The 16,211-nt window shown below is 39.0% G+C and overlaps 1 protein-coding gene across 1 annotated transcript; it reads left to right on the top strand.

The window, feature by feature from the left end:
• The first annotated feature begins 3,343 nt into the window (after positions 1 to 3,343).
• Positions 3,344 to 16,152, top strand: LOC116286370 (uncharacterized). The gene is made up of 9 exons (XM_031692875.2): positions 3,344 to 3,719; positions 4,071 to 4,745; positions 10,203 to 10,322; positions 10,604 to 10,726; positions 11,093 to 11,557; positions 12,305 to 12,466; positions 13,385 to 13,750; positions 14,020 to 14,099; positions 14,711 to 16,152. Exons 1-9 carry the CDS (start codon positions 3,665 to 3,667, stop codon positions 14,900 to 14,902), a joined length of 2,238 nt encoding a protein of 745 aa, XP_031548735.1. The 5' UTR covers positions 3,344 to 3,664; the 3' UTR covers positions 14,903 to 16,152.
• Positions 16,153 to 16,211: the final 59 nt, after the last annotated feature.

Genomic DNA, 16,211 nt, shown 5'->3' with positions numbered 1-16,211 from the left:
CATTTTCAAGGGTAAATAAAAATTTCGTTACAACTTAATAATATATAGATAGAATGATTGAAAATGGCATGAGAATTTAATAAGTTTTATTGTCTTTCGTGCTATTACGTTCATTTGGTAAAGTTCAAAGTGTTGTAGAATTTATTGATAAAAACGTTTTGGTTCACTCATATGTTCCAAGGTTTCAGAGATAACCACGAATCGTGTTCAATGACCCTCGCGATGTATACCTTGGTCACGTGCGCGTCTATTTTTGGCTTCCATATGACGTCATCACTAGTTGGGAGATTCCAAGACTCTTGACATATTGCTTCAAAATTTTGAGTATCAAAAATTTCTTAACAGGTTTCACGTACTCTAATTGATTCGATTCCAAAATCAGTTTTCTGGCAAAATTTTGGACCGAATGATTTTAAAAGAACCGCTTTTTCATGGTGTATATTGGTTTTTATTGCAAGCCATTCAAATGTATATTTTAGGGTTATTAGTGTGGGTTGGACTGTAATCGATACTTGTTGGAGTCTTGGTGTATTGCGCAACTGCATTTGACGTATCATAATGAACTAACCGAAATGTTTTTGCGATTTATTTATTGAAGATTTGAGACTAATCGATATGTATTCGTACATATATCGTTACGTATTTGCATTGTACATGATATAAAGTAACTAATCAATATGTATCCGTAGCATACATCGTTGAGTATTTGCATTGTACCTTATACGAAGTAACTAATCAATATGTATTCGTACATACATCGTTGCGCATCAGGCATGATATTAAGTATTATCGATACTTACTCGTCTTTTACCAAGTATCCTTCCTCTCAATCGATTCTCGATCGGGTTCTTTGTTTCCTGATGAAACGAATGCGTCAGTCAGTGAGTATGTGGCGCCTATCCTGAGTATAGGGCGTGACTAAATACGTATATAAGAGTGTGTTAATCAAAACCACAAAGAGATAAGAAACACTTAGTAACAATGCCTCGTATCGTGTTGATATCAGACACTCGTTACATCTTGTCAACTGGCAAGGAAGGGGTTAGTCAAAACACTATCTATCAGTCATGCTAAGGTGAAAAAATATCCCTACCCTACCCCCACAAGGATTATAACACAAATATGGTGTTACAAATAAATCCCTACCCTACCCCCCTCATTATAAGCCCCTTTGAATACCAGCCTGGTGGCTGAACGCGCATTACTGGCTAAATAAAGATCACGTTTACATTTACAAGAGTTATGCATCCTAGCAGTGTAAAATATATCCACTCTCCCCTCCCCCCACATTATCATCTAGTTTTCCTACTATCACTATCTCCCTACCCCTCTACCCCTGGGTCAAAGATCTGCTTCTAATGGAGTTGTAATTTATTTCCAAGGAAGCGAAGGCATTTCCCGAAAGGTTTTCCTGTCCCACCTTAACTTATGCTTACTTGTGCTATAAATAAACCACCTCTCACCACCCCCGACGGGATGAAGGGGTGATCTGTAATTATTTTCCTCATCTTGGTCATTTATAGTGTTCTTAACCGCTATCAGCCTGGGAATTTTATCAATTTTTAAAAAGAATATTTCTTGAATTGTAACCTTGAATAGTCGGGAGTTTAAAGACAGATGACGCGAGAGACATCCCCCCCCCCTCCCCCCTGCGCAGCTCGGAATGTTGCAAATTATGCCCCACCCCTATCCCCTAAGTTTATTTTACCCATTGTCCAGGTGGGACAAGCCAGGGGGTTAGTTCAGCTAAAGTGCATTCATTTGGCTTCCCACTTCCGCTTTTTGCTTTTCCAGATGTTATGACGAGGCCAAGCCCATCCCCTCCCCTCCTCTCCCCTCCCCTCCCCCAAAGTATTTCTGTCGCTATATATGTATAACAAAAGCGGCGAATTAAATAGACGGAAATGAAAATATGAGCATCAAAAGTGACCCAGGGTTTGTTATGGCTATAAAAACATTACTGTCTTATCGACTAGTGATCAAAGACGAACCAAAAACAAGTATATCTCAAGATAAAAGACATGAAGGAGTGAAATATGCACAGATGCTATTGCTATATGCGTACCAAGGAAAACCAATTAACTGCACGGAAACCATTTGAATGCAAGATGTATCGATAACTACAAAACCATTACAGAGCAGCTAATCTGTTGATATATCTAATTGTACTGCCTTTGCAAATAAACGGTTGTCATAATAAGCTCAGTTATTTAACATTCCAATGATGATTTATGATTGATGGATGATTTGTTGTTAGTAAATGGTATTTCATTGACTGATAAACCAATGTCAACTTACAGATAAAATATTTCAACAAAATCCATTCATTTATAAATTGTTCCTTTCTTTTTTCGATATTATCAGCCTTTCCTGTAAATTAGCATTTGTTGGATATTAGATTCATAAAAGCCTTAAATTAGCCGTAAAATCTAAAAGGAACCCAAGAAACGTCTGGTATTCTAAAAGGGAGAAGCCAATTCACGGTCCAATGTATCAATTACAAGAAAGCCATTTCACAACTATCATCGAAGAAGAGTGCGGTTCATTTTGTGGTATTTTAAGGAGCTCTTAAATTCAATTAGGAGTCATTTAATTTGATCACATTAAATGAGAATTGAAGAAGGTCTCAACATAAGTACCTTAGGTGTTAGCGCCGTTCGAAATCAGACTATAAGGTTAAATAGCGATTCAAGTTGCAATCACATTAATCATTGCAATCGTTCTGGAACAGGCCGGCTGATGGACGAGCACTTTACTGGCTTCTGAACAAATTAAATTAAATCACGTGCCTTTTATTAGATTTAAAAGAAAATAGATATTAAAGTGGTGTAATCACACAACGGGTCTCCAGAAGACCTAGTGTGAGGAGGGATGCGAGGAGTCGCGGGACGTTAGTCATTGAGATCTGCATTAGTGTTACCTATGCAAAGCTATAGAGATTTTTCTTTGAGAAGTGCAGAAATCGTGACCAATGCAGTGATCTTGGAGAGCGGAGGAAATAACGAAATTAAAATGGACGTTGATTTTCTGAAGTGGAAGGCAATATCCCCCAGAGACTAATGCGATACATTGTGTGTCTGTTTTGAGTAAATCCAGTAAAGCAGTACCGAGCGTTGATTGGTTGGTTTAACGCGTATTTCTTTGTATTCTGCTTGTTCCACAATGCAATCCATTACAGTAATTGTTTAGGTCCACACATCCCTTTGAAAAATTCTTACACGTGTTCAAAGTTAGACATAGTAGCCCTAGGGGGGAGAGCTGAGGAGGTTGTGGTTGAAGGTGGTGATAAGTAAGTGTCTATTGGCTTGCACATCGTAACGATTTACGAACGTAAACAGTCTGCTGTCCACGATTTATCAGATAAAAAAAGGTCAAAATATTTCTACCCCCAACGGACAAGCAGAGAGAAATTCTCGGCCAGTAAATCATAAAATCATTGAAACACAGAGGTCTCAGACTTGGAGTCTTCAGGCAACCTTACTGATAATATTAAATCTCCCCTTCAACTTGGTGAAGGCCGAGACAGTTATCTCCTGACATAACTAACATCTCATATTGCAGAAAGTCAAACCAAACTATCAGAGAAAAGAATTCATACGGACTGACGCACTTGGAATATTAAACGAGCAATACTTGAAAGAGGAGGAAAAGTGTAACGAAGAACATGTTGAACGAGCAGTCTTGGAGGATTTTTTATTTGCTCTTGCTATCCCACACAGGTACGTAGTATTGTGTTGAATGAATTACGTTTAAAGATGGTGTTGGGATGTTTTGTTGGAGTTATCTTATTGTATTGTTGACGTATGTTGGTGTTGGGAGATTGGATTCCTTTTGGAGTAATTCTGCAGGATTTTCGATGTTGCGTCTCTGAGCTTGAAGTATTTATTTTCATATGTCGTTATGTGCCGGGCGCAAATCTCAAGGTTCAAAATTCCTGGCTATACGAGATGGTGGAATCGCAAATCCAGGGATCGTGTTTAGAGTTGTATACAGTGAAGACAGAATCCCTTATCAACATCCCTACTCACTTACACATATCACGCATCGCGCGTTCTCTTCTCTCAATACAGTCTTTCAGTGCATCGCAAGGTCTACAGATCTGGACTTGGACCTCGACAAAGGACGAATCTTTGGACGGAATCCTTACATAAAGCTTCTAAATGCGCCGCAGACTGGGAGGACAATCCCTTGCTCTAAACAAGCGGTCATACGACTGGATTTCAGTGGACCTTTCAAAAGAGCACACTTCCAGCTCTATTACGGTCAGGAGCCAAGACTTTGGACGTTCTTACTTTCAAATTCTCCGAACGCGTATGGTTTTGGCGGCAACCACAAGTACACAAGCAACTGTGCCTCTGTGCAGGTTTTCAACAAGCAGCTGAGAATATACAGTAACGTGTTGTCTAATTACAGGACTGAGAGTATTGACGGTCACACACTCATGGAGGTAGAGGACGAAATAGTTGGGAAAAACTCTACTTTGACGATAGATGTTCGTGATGAGTTCGTTAAGTGGGAGACTCGAAGAAAAAGGATAAAGGAAAGTTTTATTGAAGATATCCAGAGACCTAACGAAGACAGAAGCAAACGAAAAAGCTCGTTTCTTTTCACGTTATCAGGTCAAAAAGCTGAGTTTGGGCCGAATGAAAATTTTCTGTACGCTGCGTTCAATCGCGTTCCTTATGGTCGCTTCCACAACGGGTCGGGACTATGCCGTGTGAAGATTTCCTTCAAGAGAAGACAAGGTATGAATATTGTACGATCATTTATTGAATCATAAAGTGCTTAATCGGACTAACACCTAAATAGGTATTTATTTGTATATTAGACATAGGAACTGTTTACTTTTATAAGCCTATTAAGGTTCGCTGCTGGTTCCAACCTTCTCATATTTACCTTCGCTAATTTTTTTTCGGTTCCAAAGTACATCCAAAAATGACTACCACAAAATGGCTAAGATTCTTAAATTCTTTCTTCTAAAATACTTCTCCTAAATATTGAAAAGACAACCAGAGGATTCATTCGGGTAATACGTGTTTGCGGTTTGTCAAGGGTACAATATCTCATTACACGCCAATTCAAATAGGATTGCACGCTTCTTCACACTAAAACATCCCCTCACAGTGTTAATTTGACGAACAACGAGGACTTTGAACTCGGAGGGAGACGAAGGAATTTTTAGTTAAAGAGCTAACGTTGGGTGTGATGGTAAAGACCAGACGTGGTTTAGCCAATGTTCTTATGTTAATTGCAAGGATATTGATATGATATGTGCCCATAAAGCATGTCAAGTTGTGTGCTTCCGTAACGAAATCTGTCGTGCTCGATGCATATCCGATGCGCGCGAAAAGTACCGGGGGAAAAAAAAGAGAGGCAAAACAACTGGGAAATGATACAAAAGAGAACTAAGAAAAGTAGAATGAAATTGTTTGGTAACTATCTGAAAAGATGTCTTGTTGAGCGACGTGTTGAGCGATGTTATTCAACAGTTGACCGTAAAGTATATCATGACGCATACACTATTTCTTTTCTCTCCGCTAGATGCTCATGAAATAGCACACGTTTGTTCGTACCTTGTGCATGGTTTGTGCAGGATACTTTATTTTATTAAGTCTTTGGTAAGCTAGCACCTTGTTTTTGGTCATTATTAAAGTACGGTATAATGATAGTTTTGACGGGAGATTAGCGTAAGATATAGTCTACATATGGTAATTGATGGTAACCATAGTGTATGTTGAATAGGGATATATAGGAATAGGATATAACAGCCACGAAGGGAAAGAATGGTACTTGGAGGCATCAATGATGAATGTTGAACATCAAAAGCTCGAAGAGAAGCAGAGGTGACGAGAGACGTGATGTAGTCCAGCGTGAGGATATTTGCTATCAGTTTATATAGTTTGTTTATGGTTTACTATAGAAACATACCAGTGTTTTCTATAACATTGACCTTGATCTATAAACTATAAAGGAAGTAAGAAAGAAAGAAAGAAAGAAAGAAAGAAAGAAAGAAAGAAAGGAGGGAAGGAAGGAAGGAAGGAAAGAAGGAAGGAAGGAAGGAAGGAAGGAAGGAAGGAAGGAAGGAAGAAAAAACGAACGAGGACCAAGAAATTGATGGAAACCCTCAAAGCACCCTTTACTCAGGTCTTCGATACAGCACGGCTATCTAACGAGCACAATACCATTACACTACTCAATATTTAAATAAACACCATCATTATAAAGCTGTGAAGTGACATCAAGAAAAGATTGCTGATAGGATATTAAAAGGTCGTTAAATGAACTAGGAAATCCCTTTTAGAATTGCTGCAGGCGTCATAGCCATTCTGCTGGGTAGGGATGTTTTTTCCCATTGGTAGCTATTGGTTTTCATCTCACAGTAGGAAGTAGTAATTCTACTTATCTTAAACATGCTCTGCTATCCATTGTCTTCCATTGATTAATCAACCTTAGCTTCAGGTCATGGATTGGTTTTGGGCTCGTAATGAACTAGACACCACATATCTACCCGCGACACTGGATACAAGAATAATACCTGGAGAGATTATCTAACGCTGTTATAATAACACAAAACCTAATATAAGTCTGGTGTCTGGCTTTGCCGGCTTGAACAATGACCAGAAAAAATACCAAGAACTTCGAGAACGCAAACAGCTACTCAGAAGCCATTTAAGGACAATTTTGTTAGATTCTCTGCCAAAAAATGATTGAATCTATGTTATTGTAGCCTGAACATGGAACAAGTAAAACATCAAAGCGTTTAGTTATCTGAATGGCCAGAAGTGGTGAAGATAATGTGGAACTTATGGATATGCGTTCATTGTTGGCCTTGGACTTTCATAAAATAAAAACAAGAAAGAGAGAAAGAAAGAAGAGAAGAAAAAGAAGAAAGAAGAGAGAAGAAAGAAGACAGAAACAAAGCAAAGAAAGAAAGAAAAACAGAAGAAGAAAGGAATGAGATACCGTACACGCACTCATACCATCAACCCATCCCTCCAGAAGCCCGCACTACACCACCGCCATCAATCCCTCCATCCGTCTCCCTCCTTCCTCACCTGCCTCCCTCATGCCCCTCCTCCCTCCTCCTGAAAGGAAGAAAGAAAGAAAGAGTGAGTGAGTGAGTGAGTGAGTGAGTGAGTGATACTTTATTTATACTCGAAAAAAAATTCTATCAATATAAAAATTGCTTTACAAGAATGTCGAGTTAAATAAGAATACAATTTAGACAGCTAAAAAAGTTTATGAGAGTCCAACAGAAGAAAGCTTTCTTTTAAATTCCCTTATACTTCTAGCTGACTTAATATCTGAAGGCAAAGAGTTCCATGCTTTTGCACCTTCATGGGAGAACGCACGTTTGTGGTACTCAGTGTTTGGTTTCGATAATTTTAAACACTTTTCTCCCTTCCGCAAATTATATTTTGTAGTTTGATACTCAAAGCGGTCTCTTAAACTTTGAGGTGCAAGAGCATTCAAAGTCTTGTACATTATTGTGGCTTTATGTTTCTTCCGCCTGTTTTGAAGATTTTCCCATCCTAGAGACATTAAAATGTCGCGCGACCTAGTTTCATAATTACTCTTAGTTATAATTCGGCCTGCGCGATTTTGCATTTTTTGGAGTCTGTCAGCTGATGTTTTTGGTAAATTATCCCAAACCACATCGCAGTAGTCAAACCAAGGAGTTATCAGCGAATTATATATTGCAATCGCCGTCTCCTGGGGGACGTAATCACGAACCTGTCTAAGGCCAGCCAGGCCTGATGAAACTTTTTTACATATATGATCGACATGGTCAGCCCAGGACAGGCGTTGGTCGATTACAACCCCCAGGGTTTTGGCTGTTTGGACACGTGCGATTTGTTTACCTTCAAGGTAAACATGTGGTTTGGAACTTATTTGACGTAATTTGTCGTCAGACCCAATAAACATATATTCAGTCTTTGTTGAATTAAGGCTTAATCTATTTGCCATCAACCAGTTGGATATGCTAATAATATCAGAATTGATCTGCTCAGATAAAGATTTTACGGAAGTATTACAAGCCGTGAGGCTTGTGTCGTCCGCGTACATTCTTGTACTTGAAAAATGTACACTATTTGGTAAATCATTAATATACAATATGAATAATAATGGACCTAGGATTGACCCTTGGGGAATTCCACAAAGGGTTTGTTTTATAGTAGATAATGTATTATTCACGTTGCATCTCTGTCTTCGCTCAGTTAAATAGGATTTAAATCACTTCAATGAATTTTCTGCAATGCCGTAATTAGCTAATTTATGGAGAAGGATAGAGTGATTAACTGTATCAAACGCTTTCGTAAAATCAAGGAAGGTGATACAGTTAATCTTCCCTTCATCTATATTTGTAAGCCATTCAGTTGTAAGTTCCAGCAGAGCAGTAGTCGTTGAGTGCTGTGGTCTAAAACCTGATTGTTTTTCAGAGAGCAGGTTATTTGAACTAAGATAAGTATATAACTGGTTGAAGACAATTCTTTCGAAAAGTTTAGCAATGGCAGGAAGTACTGAGATAGGGCGATAATTGTTTAAATCATCTCTATCATTTGCTTTATGAATAGGAGTTACCTTGGCGAGTTTAAGGTCATTTGGAAAAATACCACTGTCTATAGATTGATTGAAAATCTTAACTAAGGGATTAATAATAATTGGAGCACCTTCCTTTATCAAGCGCACAGATATGCCGTCTAAGCCCGTTGCCTTATTACTTGATATAGAGTTTAAGATCTTAGATAACTCATCAGAAGTCGTGTGTTGTAATTTAAAGGTCGAGTTTGCTTTATTTAGGTAATAGTTAAAGCTTAGTGGAAGAAAGAAAGAAAGAAAGAAAGGAAGAAAGAATGAAAGAAAGAAAGAAAGGAATGAAGAAAGAAATAAAGAAAGATAGAAAGGAAGAAACAATAAAGGAAGAAAGAAAGAAAGAAAGAAAGAACGAAAGAAAGAAAGGAAGAAAGAAAGAGAAAAAGAGAGGAAGAAAGGAAAGAAGGAAGGAATGAATAAACGAAATAAAAGAAACTGAGGCAGTGCTACCATCTTCATAAGAAGAACGCCCAATTTCCAAGTTCATCAGATTGATAACACTTTTTTACGATTTTTAAAAAATAGCTAAAAAAAACTCTTAAAATTCAACAGAAAACCTCTCACCGCACAAGAGACTTTCAAAACACAAAACAGCTTAAAAGGTGTAATTGCACACTTGAGAAATTAAATCATGCTTGACCTTTCTCTGTTTGCTAAACTCGAAAATTTGAACAAAAATGTGTGGTATTTTAGACTATAAGAACGCGGTTTAAGATCTAAGTCAGAATTAAGAAAAAGAAAACAAAGATTATAAAGTTTTGATGTAATATCTAAGATAGGTATTTGTTGGGCCTAAAAATGTATTTTCGAAAAAAATAATGGAATAAAATTTGCATACGACACCTTTTGGCGCGCTTTTTGCAGGCATGCGCACGTGCCTTGCGAAAGTTGTCATGGTTGACGGCTCCACTGTTTTCAAACTAAAAATGTTCAATTTTTTTTGCATAGTTTTTTTCTTGTATGTGAACTGAATCGTAGAATCCAAGACTTCATTTACGAGCTCAAATATATAATGTTTTCATGAAAACTAAGGCCATAGAGTGAACTATTCCGAGAGAACTAAAGTTTTACATACTTTTCACCTACTTCGAGTTACTACAAAAAGTCGCCTTTTTTTCAGCAGAAAGAAAACCAAGTATTTTAGACATTTATTTAGATTCATAAAATATCTTCTGTGGATAAAAAAAAGCCTTTACCTTTTAGCAAATGTAGTAGAATTCCTGATTTCGATTTCTTCATCAGCCGCCATTTTGATTCACAGTGTCTTGACCGAAATGAGTGAGACTGGGTTCTACTGTTGACGCGCGTGGGAGACTGGTGAAAACGTTTGGGAAAAAATACTTTTGTGAAAAACACTCTCGAGATGTTTTCCCGAAAATGAAGAAATAATCTCTAATCGTGCAATTAAATCTTAAGTGTTTTGGCAGCTCAGAGAGCGCCTTGATATATACCAGCACCCTATTTACAATCAGGTTTCTTAAAATAGCCTTTGTTAAGCTGAGTGAGTGAGTGTCAAGTTGGGTCACGTGTGAGCGTTTATCTCCCACTTCATGTGCACACGTACAGATCAAACGGATCACCAAGTGTTTCATTTTTTTTCTCGTCAGAGAACGGCATGTGCGCCAAGCGTCTTTGCCATCAAGATGCAGTTTGCAAGCCAGTCCAGAAATCATTCAAGTGTATTTGCAGACCTGGTTACGTCGGTAATGGTCAAACATCTTGTCAAGGTGGGTCCACTATGTCTCACTTGGATTACCTGTGGTTTATGAAAACACAGGTATCCCAATTCTGCTACGTCAGGAAAACACTGGTGTTGTGCGCGACAAACGCGCTACTTCTCACTCTGCTGTGAACATGACCTCAATTTCCTCAGACTCGCGATCATATCTCATTAGGATTGCTTCTCCGTAAAAAATCACCACCCTCTCACTCTCTGAACTGCAAAATTTAAATCGAGGGCCACAGGGTTGTTGGCAGCTAACGTTCTTTTCAAATTTATTGCTGGCAGATTTTGATGAATGCACAGCCAATAATGGTGGATGTCAACAGATCTGTCATAACTTACAAGGAAGTTACTATTGTAGCTGTAAAGATGGATATACACTGCTGCCCAACGGAAGGAGCTGTACCGGTATGGTTATCATGACAACTGGTATCCATAACAACCAGTTATCATCATGTATCATCATCATCTCCACCATGTATCATCATCGCTATCAACATGCATCATCATGTATCCTTTATCATCATGTATCATGATCATCAGGTATCATCATCATCATGCATCATCATCATGTATCATCATCATCATGTATCTTCATCATGTATATAACATCATCATTTATCATCATCATGTATCATTATATTAATGTATCATCATCATGTATCATCATCATGTATCATCATCATGTATCATCATCATATATTATCATCATGCATCATCATCATATATCATCATGTATCATTATATTCATGTATCATGTATATTGACTGACAGGTAAGAGAAAGGACAGCGGTCTCATCAGTAAACGCGTCAAAGTAAGATTCAACGTCGGAGAGTGTAACATCCGTTCCCAAGAGAAAGAACTCTTCATAAAGGAGCTCAAGCGGAAGCTTCTCCGTCAGGAAATATGTGTCTACCCTTGCAAGATTCATGGCTCTGTCCTTAAATGTCGCTCACGTTTGAAGAAGGGTGGAACCAGCATGGTTCATGCCAACTTCGAGCTCAAACTCGACCAGACCAGGATATCCACGTCTAAATATTGTAACTACAGCTGCTTGCGGTGTCAAGTCGAGAAGAGATTACAGAAGTTTATTGCAGACCTGAGAAGCCTGGCCAACCATAAGAATTTTAGTGTATCTCTTCGAGGACAAGTGTACACGATGAACGGGAAGTCTCTTCGAGTGCCAAGAGTGAGGAACGCTTGTACACAGGGCATGCGCAGAAAGATCAAGCGACTTGGTTAGTATGATGACGTATTTCCGATTATGCTTTATGAACGTTAGATTATTTTCATATTTATACCTATACTCGCAAGAGATTAGTATCAACTCACGAATTCTACATTTGTACGTTACGTCATCGCCGCGATATAGGTGGTGTTCATCAAAATATTTCTCATTAGCTCCATTCGTTATACCACCAACATGGCCGCCGTGTCTTTGCCTCTTGACTTTCTCGTGTAAATGGTTGCAACCCATATAAAGATACGACTATTATATGACGTAAATGTGATCAACAAACGACCTCTTCGGCGCGTGCGTAATGTTTGCCCATTTTTAGACCATGGCTCATTCTCTTGAGAATAAGATTCTTTGTTTGAGTTGTATCCATATTCATGTGTCTTCTCATGTGCAACCTTTAAACAAAGAAATGATACTCTAGGGAATGACACGTGGTCTTGAGAATAAGATTCTTTGTTTGAGTTGTATCCATATTCATGTGTCTTCTCATGTGCAACCTTTAAACAAAGAAATGATACTCTAGGGAATGACACGTGGTCTTGAGAATAAGATTCTTTGTTTGAGTTGTATCCATATTCATGTGTCTTCTCATGTGCAACCGTTAAACAAAGAAATGATACTCTATAGGATGACACGTGGTATGAAATGGGAAAATATTACACCCAAGGTAAAGAGGTCTCCTTTAAGAAAATGGTTAAGAAACTCGACACAACGGATCTGATATTCTGTTTCTCTTGTGTTGCAGCCGGCTGTATGCCTGGAATGTATTATGATATCTTCCTACTAAGATGTGTTAACTGTTCTCGAGGGACTTACCAACCAAATGCCTCCGAGACCTTCTGCTACCGTTGTCCTGGCAACATGACAACACTGTACTCTGGTTCAAAAGCAGCCCACCAATGCCGAGGTTAGTTGATCTTTGATAAATACATAGATACGTGCATCTGAATTAATATTAAAGCCCTAGAGTGATTTTCCTTCGCCAGTGAATAAATAGTCAACGTAACATAATGGTAGTAGATACTAATTCCATTGATTTCTTTAGTCACTGATTATGCGACTTTGTTTCACGGTCAAGTAACATCACTCTAAAAGAACACTGATTGACTTGTCTAGATAGAGCTTCACGCATGCGTGTTACAGATGGGGTCGAGAAAGGAAAACTTGGACAAGTAACGATTACGTTTACTTGCTTTTCTCTTGATTCTAGGCGCGCATTGACCTGCAAACAGGCGTTTCCTCCCTCTGGGGGAAATTTTGTCATGTTTTTCATATTGTCAATAATTGACGTTAGATTTCTTCAGATTAAAATACTCTACTAGTGAGTGGTAGTTGATTTGCATTCACTGTACAGCCACTTTGATTAATGAGTTGCATGATCGAAGAAAATTTTCTCTTGGTTGCACCATACTGATCATTTGACATCAATTTTCTTCTTAAATATAAATTATTTTTAAGGGTTAAATTTTTGAAACAGCTCCCACACGGAGCAAGGTGGCTACAAGACGTAAATAAAGAAATGCTCTACGTGCGCATCGGGTCTGCTGGTCATAGCAAGGGGTTAATCATCTACGGTCTAGGGGCCGACTAACCTCTCCCTTAGGCTTCGGCCGAGCTTCCTGATCAGTCTGTAAATCCAGGGATAGCGGTGTCGGGGCCGAAATCTCCGGCATAGCCGTAAATGCTTCGCGCTGCCATACTGCGCTTCAGCACTGCGTCTGGAGGTATGGTCCTAAATTTAATCAGGAAAACATAATAATGAAAAAAATTCCATTTGGAATAAAAATATCAACGACTCCGCTATTTATTTTCTTTCGTTTCACAGAGACAGTATGCGGCGGTAATCTGACAGCGATGTCGGGAGTGATCATGTCTCCAAACTTCCCCGACGCTTACCCTAGTGATCTAGACTGTACCTGGACTATCTTCCCGAGCGAGAACCGTCACATACTCCTACTAATACCAAACATCTCTCTCCATGATACCCCCAACTGCTCAGATTATCTGATCATGAGGGAAGGCGCAAGCCCGTACTCAGTAGCTACATATTATGCCTGTGAGTCGTTTGATCAACCCGTGGCCTTCGTCTCGCGATCAAAGAATCTTCACGTTAAGTTTCGTTCAAGGAGAATCGAAAACATGGCGACAGGGATGGCTGAAGGATTCAAGATCTTCTACGTGACGTTTGAAAGTAGGTAGATTAGCAGAAGCGGATACAGGATTTGTTCAGGGAGGGGTGCTGCGCACGAAGTTAACCCAGGGAGGGATGCACCCCTTAGAATCAAAGGGAAAAAATAGTATTGGTTATCTCCGAAGTAGGGGCACAAAGTGGAACCAGGGAGGGGTGCGCATCCCTCCCCTGGATCCGCCCCTCATTAGTCTCCTGACCCTGCGTCCTTTAAGTACATACAGCTATTATACTGTATGTCTTTTACTTATTTGGTTTTTGTTGATTTTTAGAACAATATCGTTATCTCGTGAGAAACATCGTTGAGAGCGGTGAAATGTACGCCAATGAAAGCAACCGAAGATTATTACAGGTAACCACTGCTAAATGTCACGCAACGGTCAATTACCACTCTATACGTTATTTAGATTGTGGTGGTTAAAAATAAATGGCATCAAAAGAAAATAAACTAGTTCGTTTTCTCTTGATGGTATTTAACAGTGGCATTCCCACAGAGTGGCTCTTCTTCCACTGGATTCCGATTGAGATTTAGAAGTTGATTTTTGCGGAGGTAGGAAAAACCGCAAAACCCGGAGGAACACCCTCGAAGCACAGGAGATAACTACCAAGCAATCTTACCCTCGTACAACGCCGCGCGAGTGTGGGAATCAAACCCGGGTCGTCTTGAAGAGAGGCGGAGCGCTCTCACCACTACGCCACCCATCTTTCCTTTCTGGTGGTAAAAACTGAGTTGCCGCGCAATTGCATGCGCAATGTGCAACGTTCTATGCGTGATTCACGCAACGTCGGTGACGCGCCCTGTTATTCATTGTTCGCATGCTTCACAAGTCTAACATTGTTACTGCGGATGCGCGACAAAAAGTCAGTGAAATATCCTATCATCTTATGCTCCACATAATAAGAACTTCATTGTCATTTCGACAGTCACGCATTCACAACATTCTTTCTTTTCTTGTTTGACAGGATGAAAAACTCGTTCATGAAGTCCTTGACGTCATTGTTGAGCCACAGCGACTTCAACAGGTGTTACCGAACTATGAAAGAGATAACAAAATACCGAGGTCTTTCCGAGACTTTATCGAACGCAAAGTCGTCGATTTCCTCGATTACAGGCCGTACCGCAAAAGACGTTCTCTAGAGGACACTGAAGAATAAGATTACAAATTGCAAGGCTGTTCTAGTGTTCCACAAGAATAGAAATAAACTGAAAGCGAATGAATATAGTAGAAACCAGAAGAGCTGAAGTGTCCTGGTTTGGTATGGTTAATACTGAGTGGAAGCGCGTTATGCATGACTACATGTAGTGCGTAAGACAATCACTAAGATATAGATATGTAGCTGTCAGCCTTTAGGTTTACTATGAAACAAGAATCTCTAACGATAGCAAGAGAAAAAGAAATAAAGGCATGAGGTACATAAGTTAGTGGCAAATCAGGGAAGGTTTGGTTACATTGGGGGGTGGGGTAGGGGAGAGCTAGGGATTCAAATTGCAGGGCCATCAGTAAAGACTGAATTAAAAATTTTGTGAAGGGGTCAAGCCTTCTTATTTTAACGAAAGCTGTTTCCTTGTTGGCCTTGTTGGTTTCGTGAACTTGTCACTGAATGAAATAGAGATGGATACAGTCCCTTTTTAAAAGGTTACTGCGAATACCTGTGCCCTCCCCCCAATAAAACAGTACCTACGCTAAGAAAATAGTTTATGTTAGAGGAACACGTGTAGAAACAGGTAAAGAGAAAATAGAAATAACTTACCAGTCCTTTTATCACACGTGGAAAGAGTCTTAAAAGTGAATTTTCAGGACAGTATGAATTGTAGATATTCTGTGTGCTTTGTAATAATAGAAAGGAAAAGATCTACGAAGAAGGAAGAAGGAAAGAAAGAAAGAGAGAGAGAGAGAGAGAGAGAGAGAGAAAGACAGAAAGTAAAAAAAATGAAATTAAGAAGAGAAGGAAAGAAACAAGGAAGGAAAAAAAGCGAGAAAGAAAAAAAGAAAAAATTTTGATCATAAAATAAAATAAAATAAATAGGATTTAACAGTGGCATTTCCACAAAGTGGCTCTTCTTCCACTGTAATTCCAATTGGAATTTGGAAGTTTATTTTTACGGAGGGAGGAAAACCAGAGAACCCCGGGAAACCCTCGAAGAACAGGAGAGAACCAACAAACAACTCTACTCACATACAACACTGAGCCTGGCGGGAATCAAACCCAGGTCACATTAGTGAGAGGCTCTCACCGCTACGCCACCCGTGCTTCCCATGATCATGAATGTTAATAGAATCTCTGTTTTTACTTTATTGTTATTGTATGATTTAATTTATTAGTATTGCAATGTTTAATGATATACAGTATTTGTTCAATAAAAGAGAAGATGCTTTGTACAATAAATTATTGATACCCTAGAATGCTTTACGCTTATCTTTTGGAAGAAATTACAAGGAAATGTTTGGAGTATAAATTTCCT

This window comes from Actinia tenebrosa, unplaced genomic scaffold (assembly GCF_029948245.1).
Source record: "Actinia tenebrosa isolate PJP-AT-01 unplaced genomic scaffold, QUT_ActTen_1.0 PGA_scaffold6__47_contigs__length_16458017, whole genome shotgun sequence".
In the NCBI taxonomy this organism is placed as follows: Eukaryota; Metazoa; Cnidaria; class Anthozoa; order Actiniaria; family Actiniidae; genus Actinia; species Actinia tenebrosa.
Note: the sequence above shows the minus strand (reverse complement) of the source record. Positions and strands in the feature narration are given on the sequence as shown.

Bases quoted from the DNA above. Each gene is read 5' to 3' on its own strand.
- LOC116286370 (XM_031692875.2), top strand. From the start codon at position 3,665: ATGTTGAACGAGCAGTCTTGGAGGATTTTTTATTTGCTCTTGCTATCC. The intron at 3,720-4,070 runs GTACGTAGTATT...CTCTCAATACAG, and splicing joins GCTCTTGCTATCCCACACAG to TCTTTCAGTGCATCGCAAGG. The intron at 4,746-10,202 runs GTATGAATATTG...TTTTCTCGTCAG, and splicing joins TTCCTTCAAGAGAAGACAAG to AGAACGGCATGTGCGCCAAG.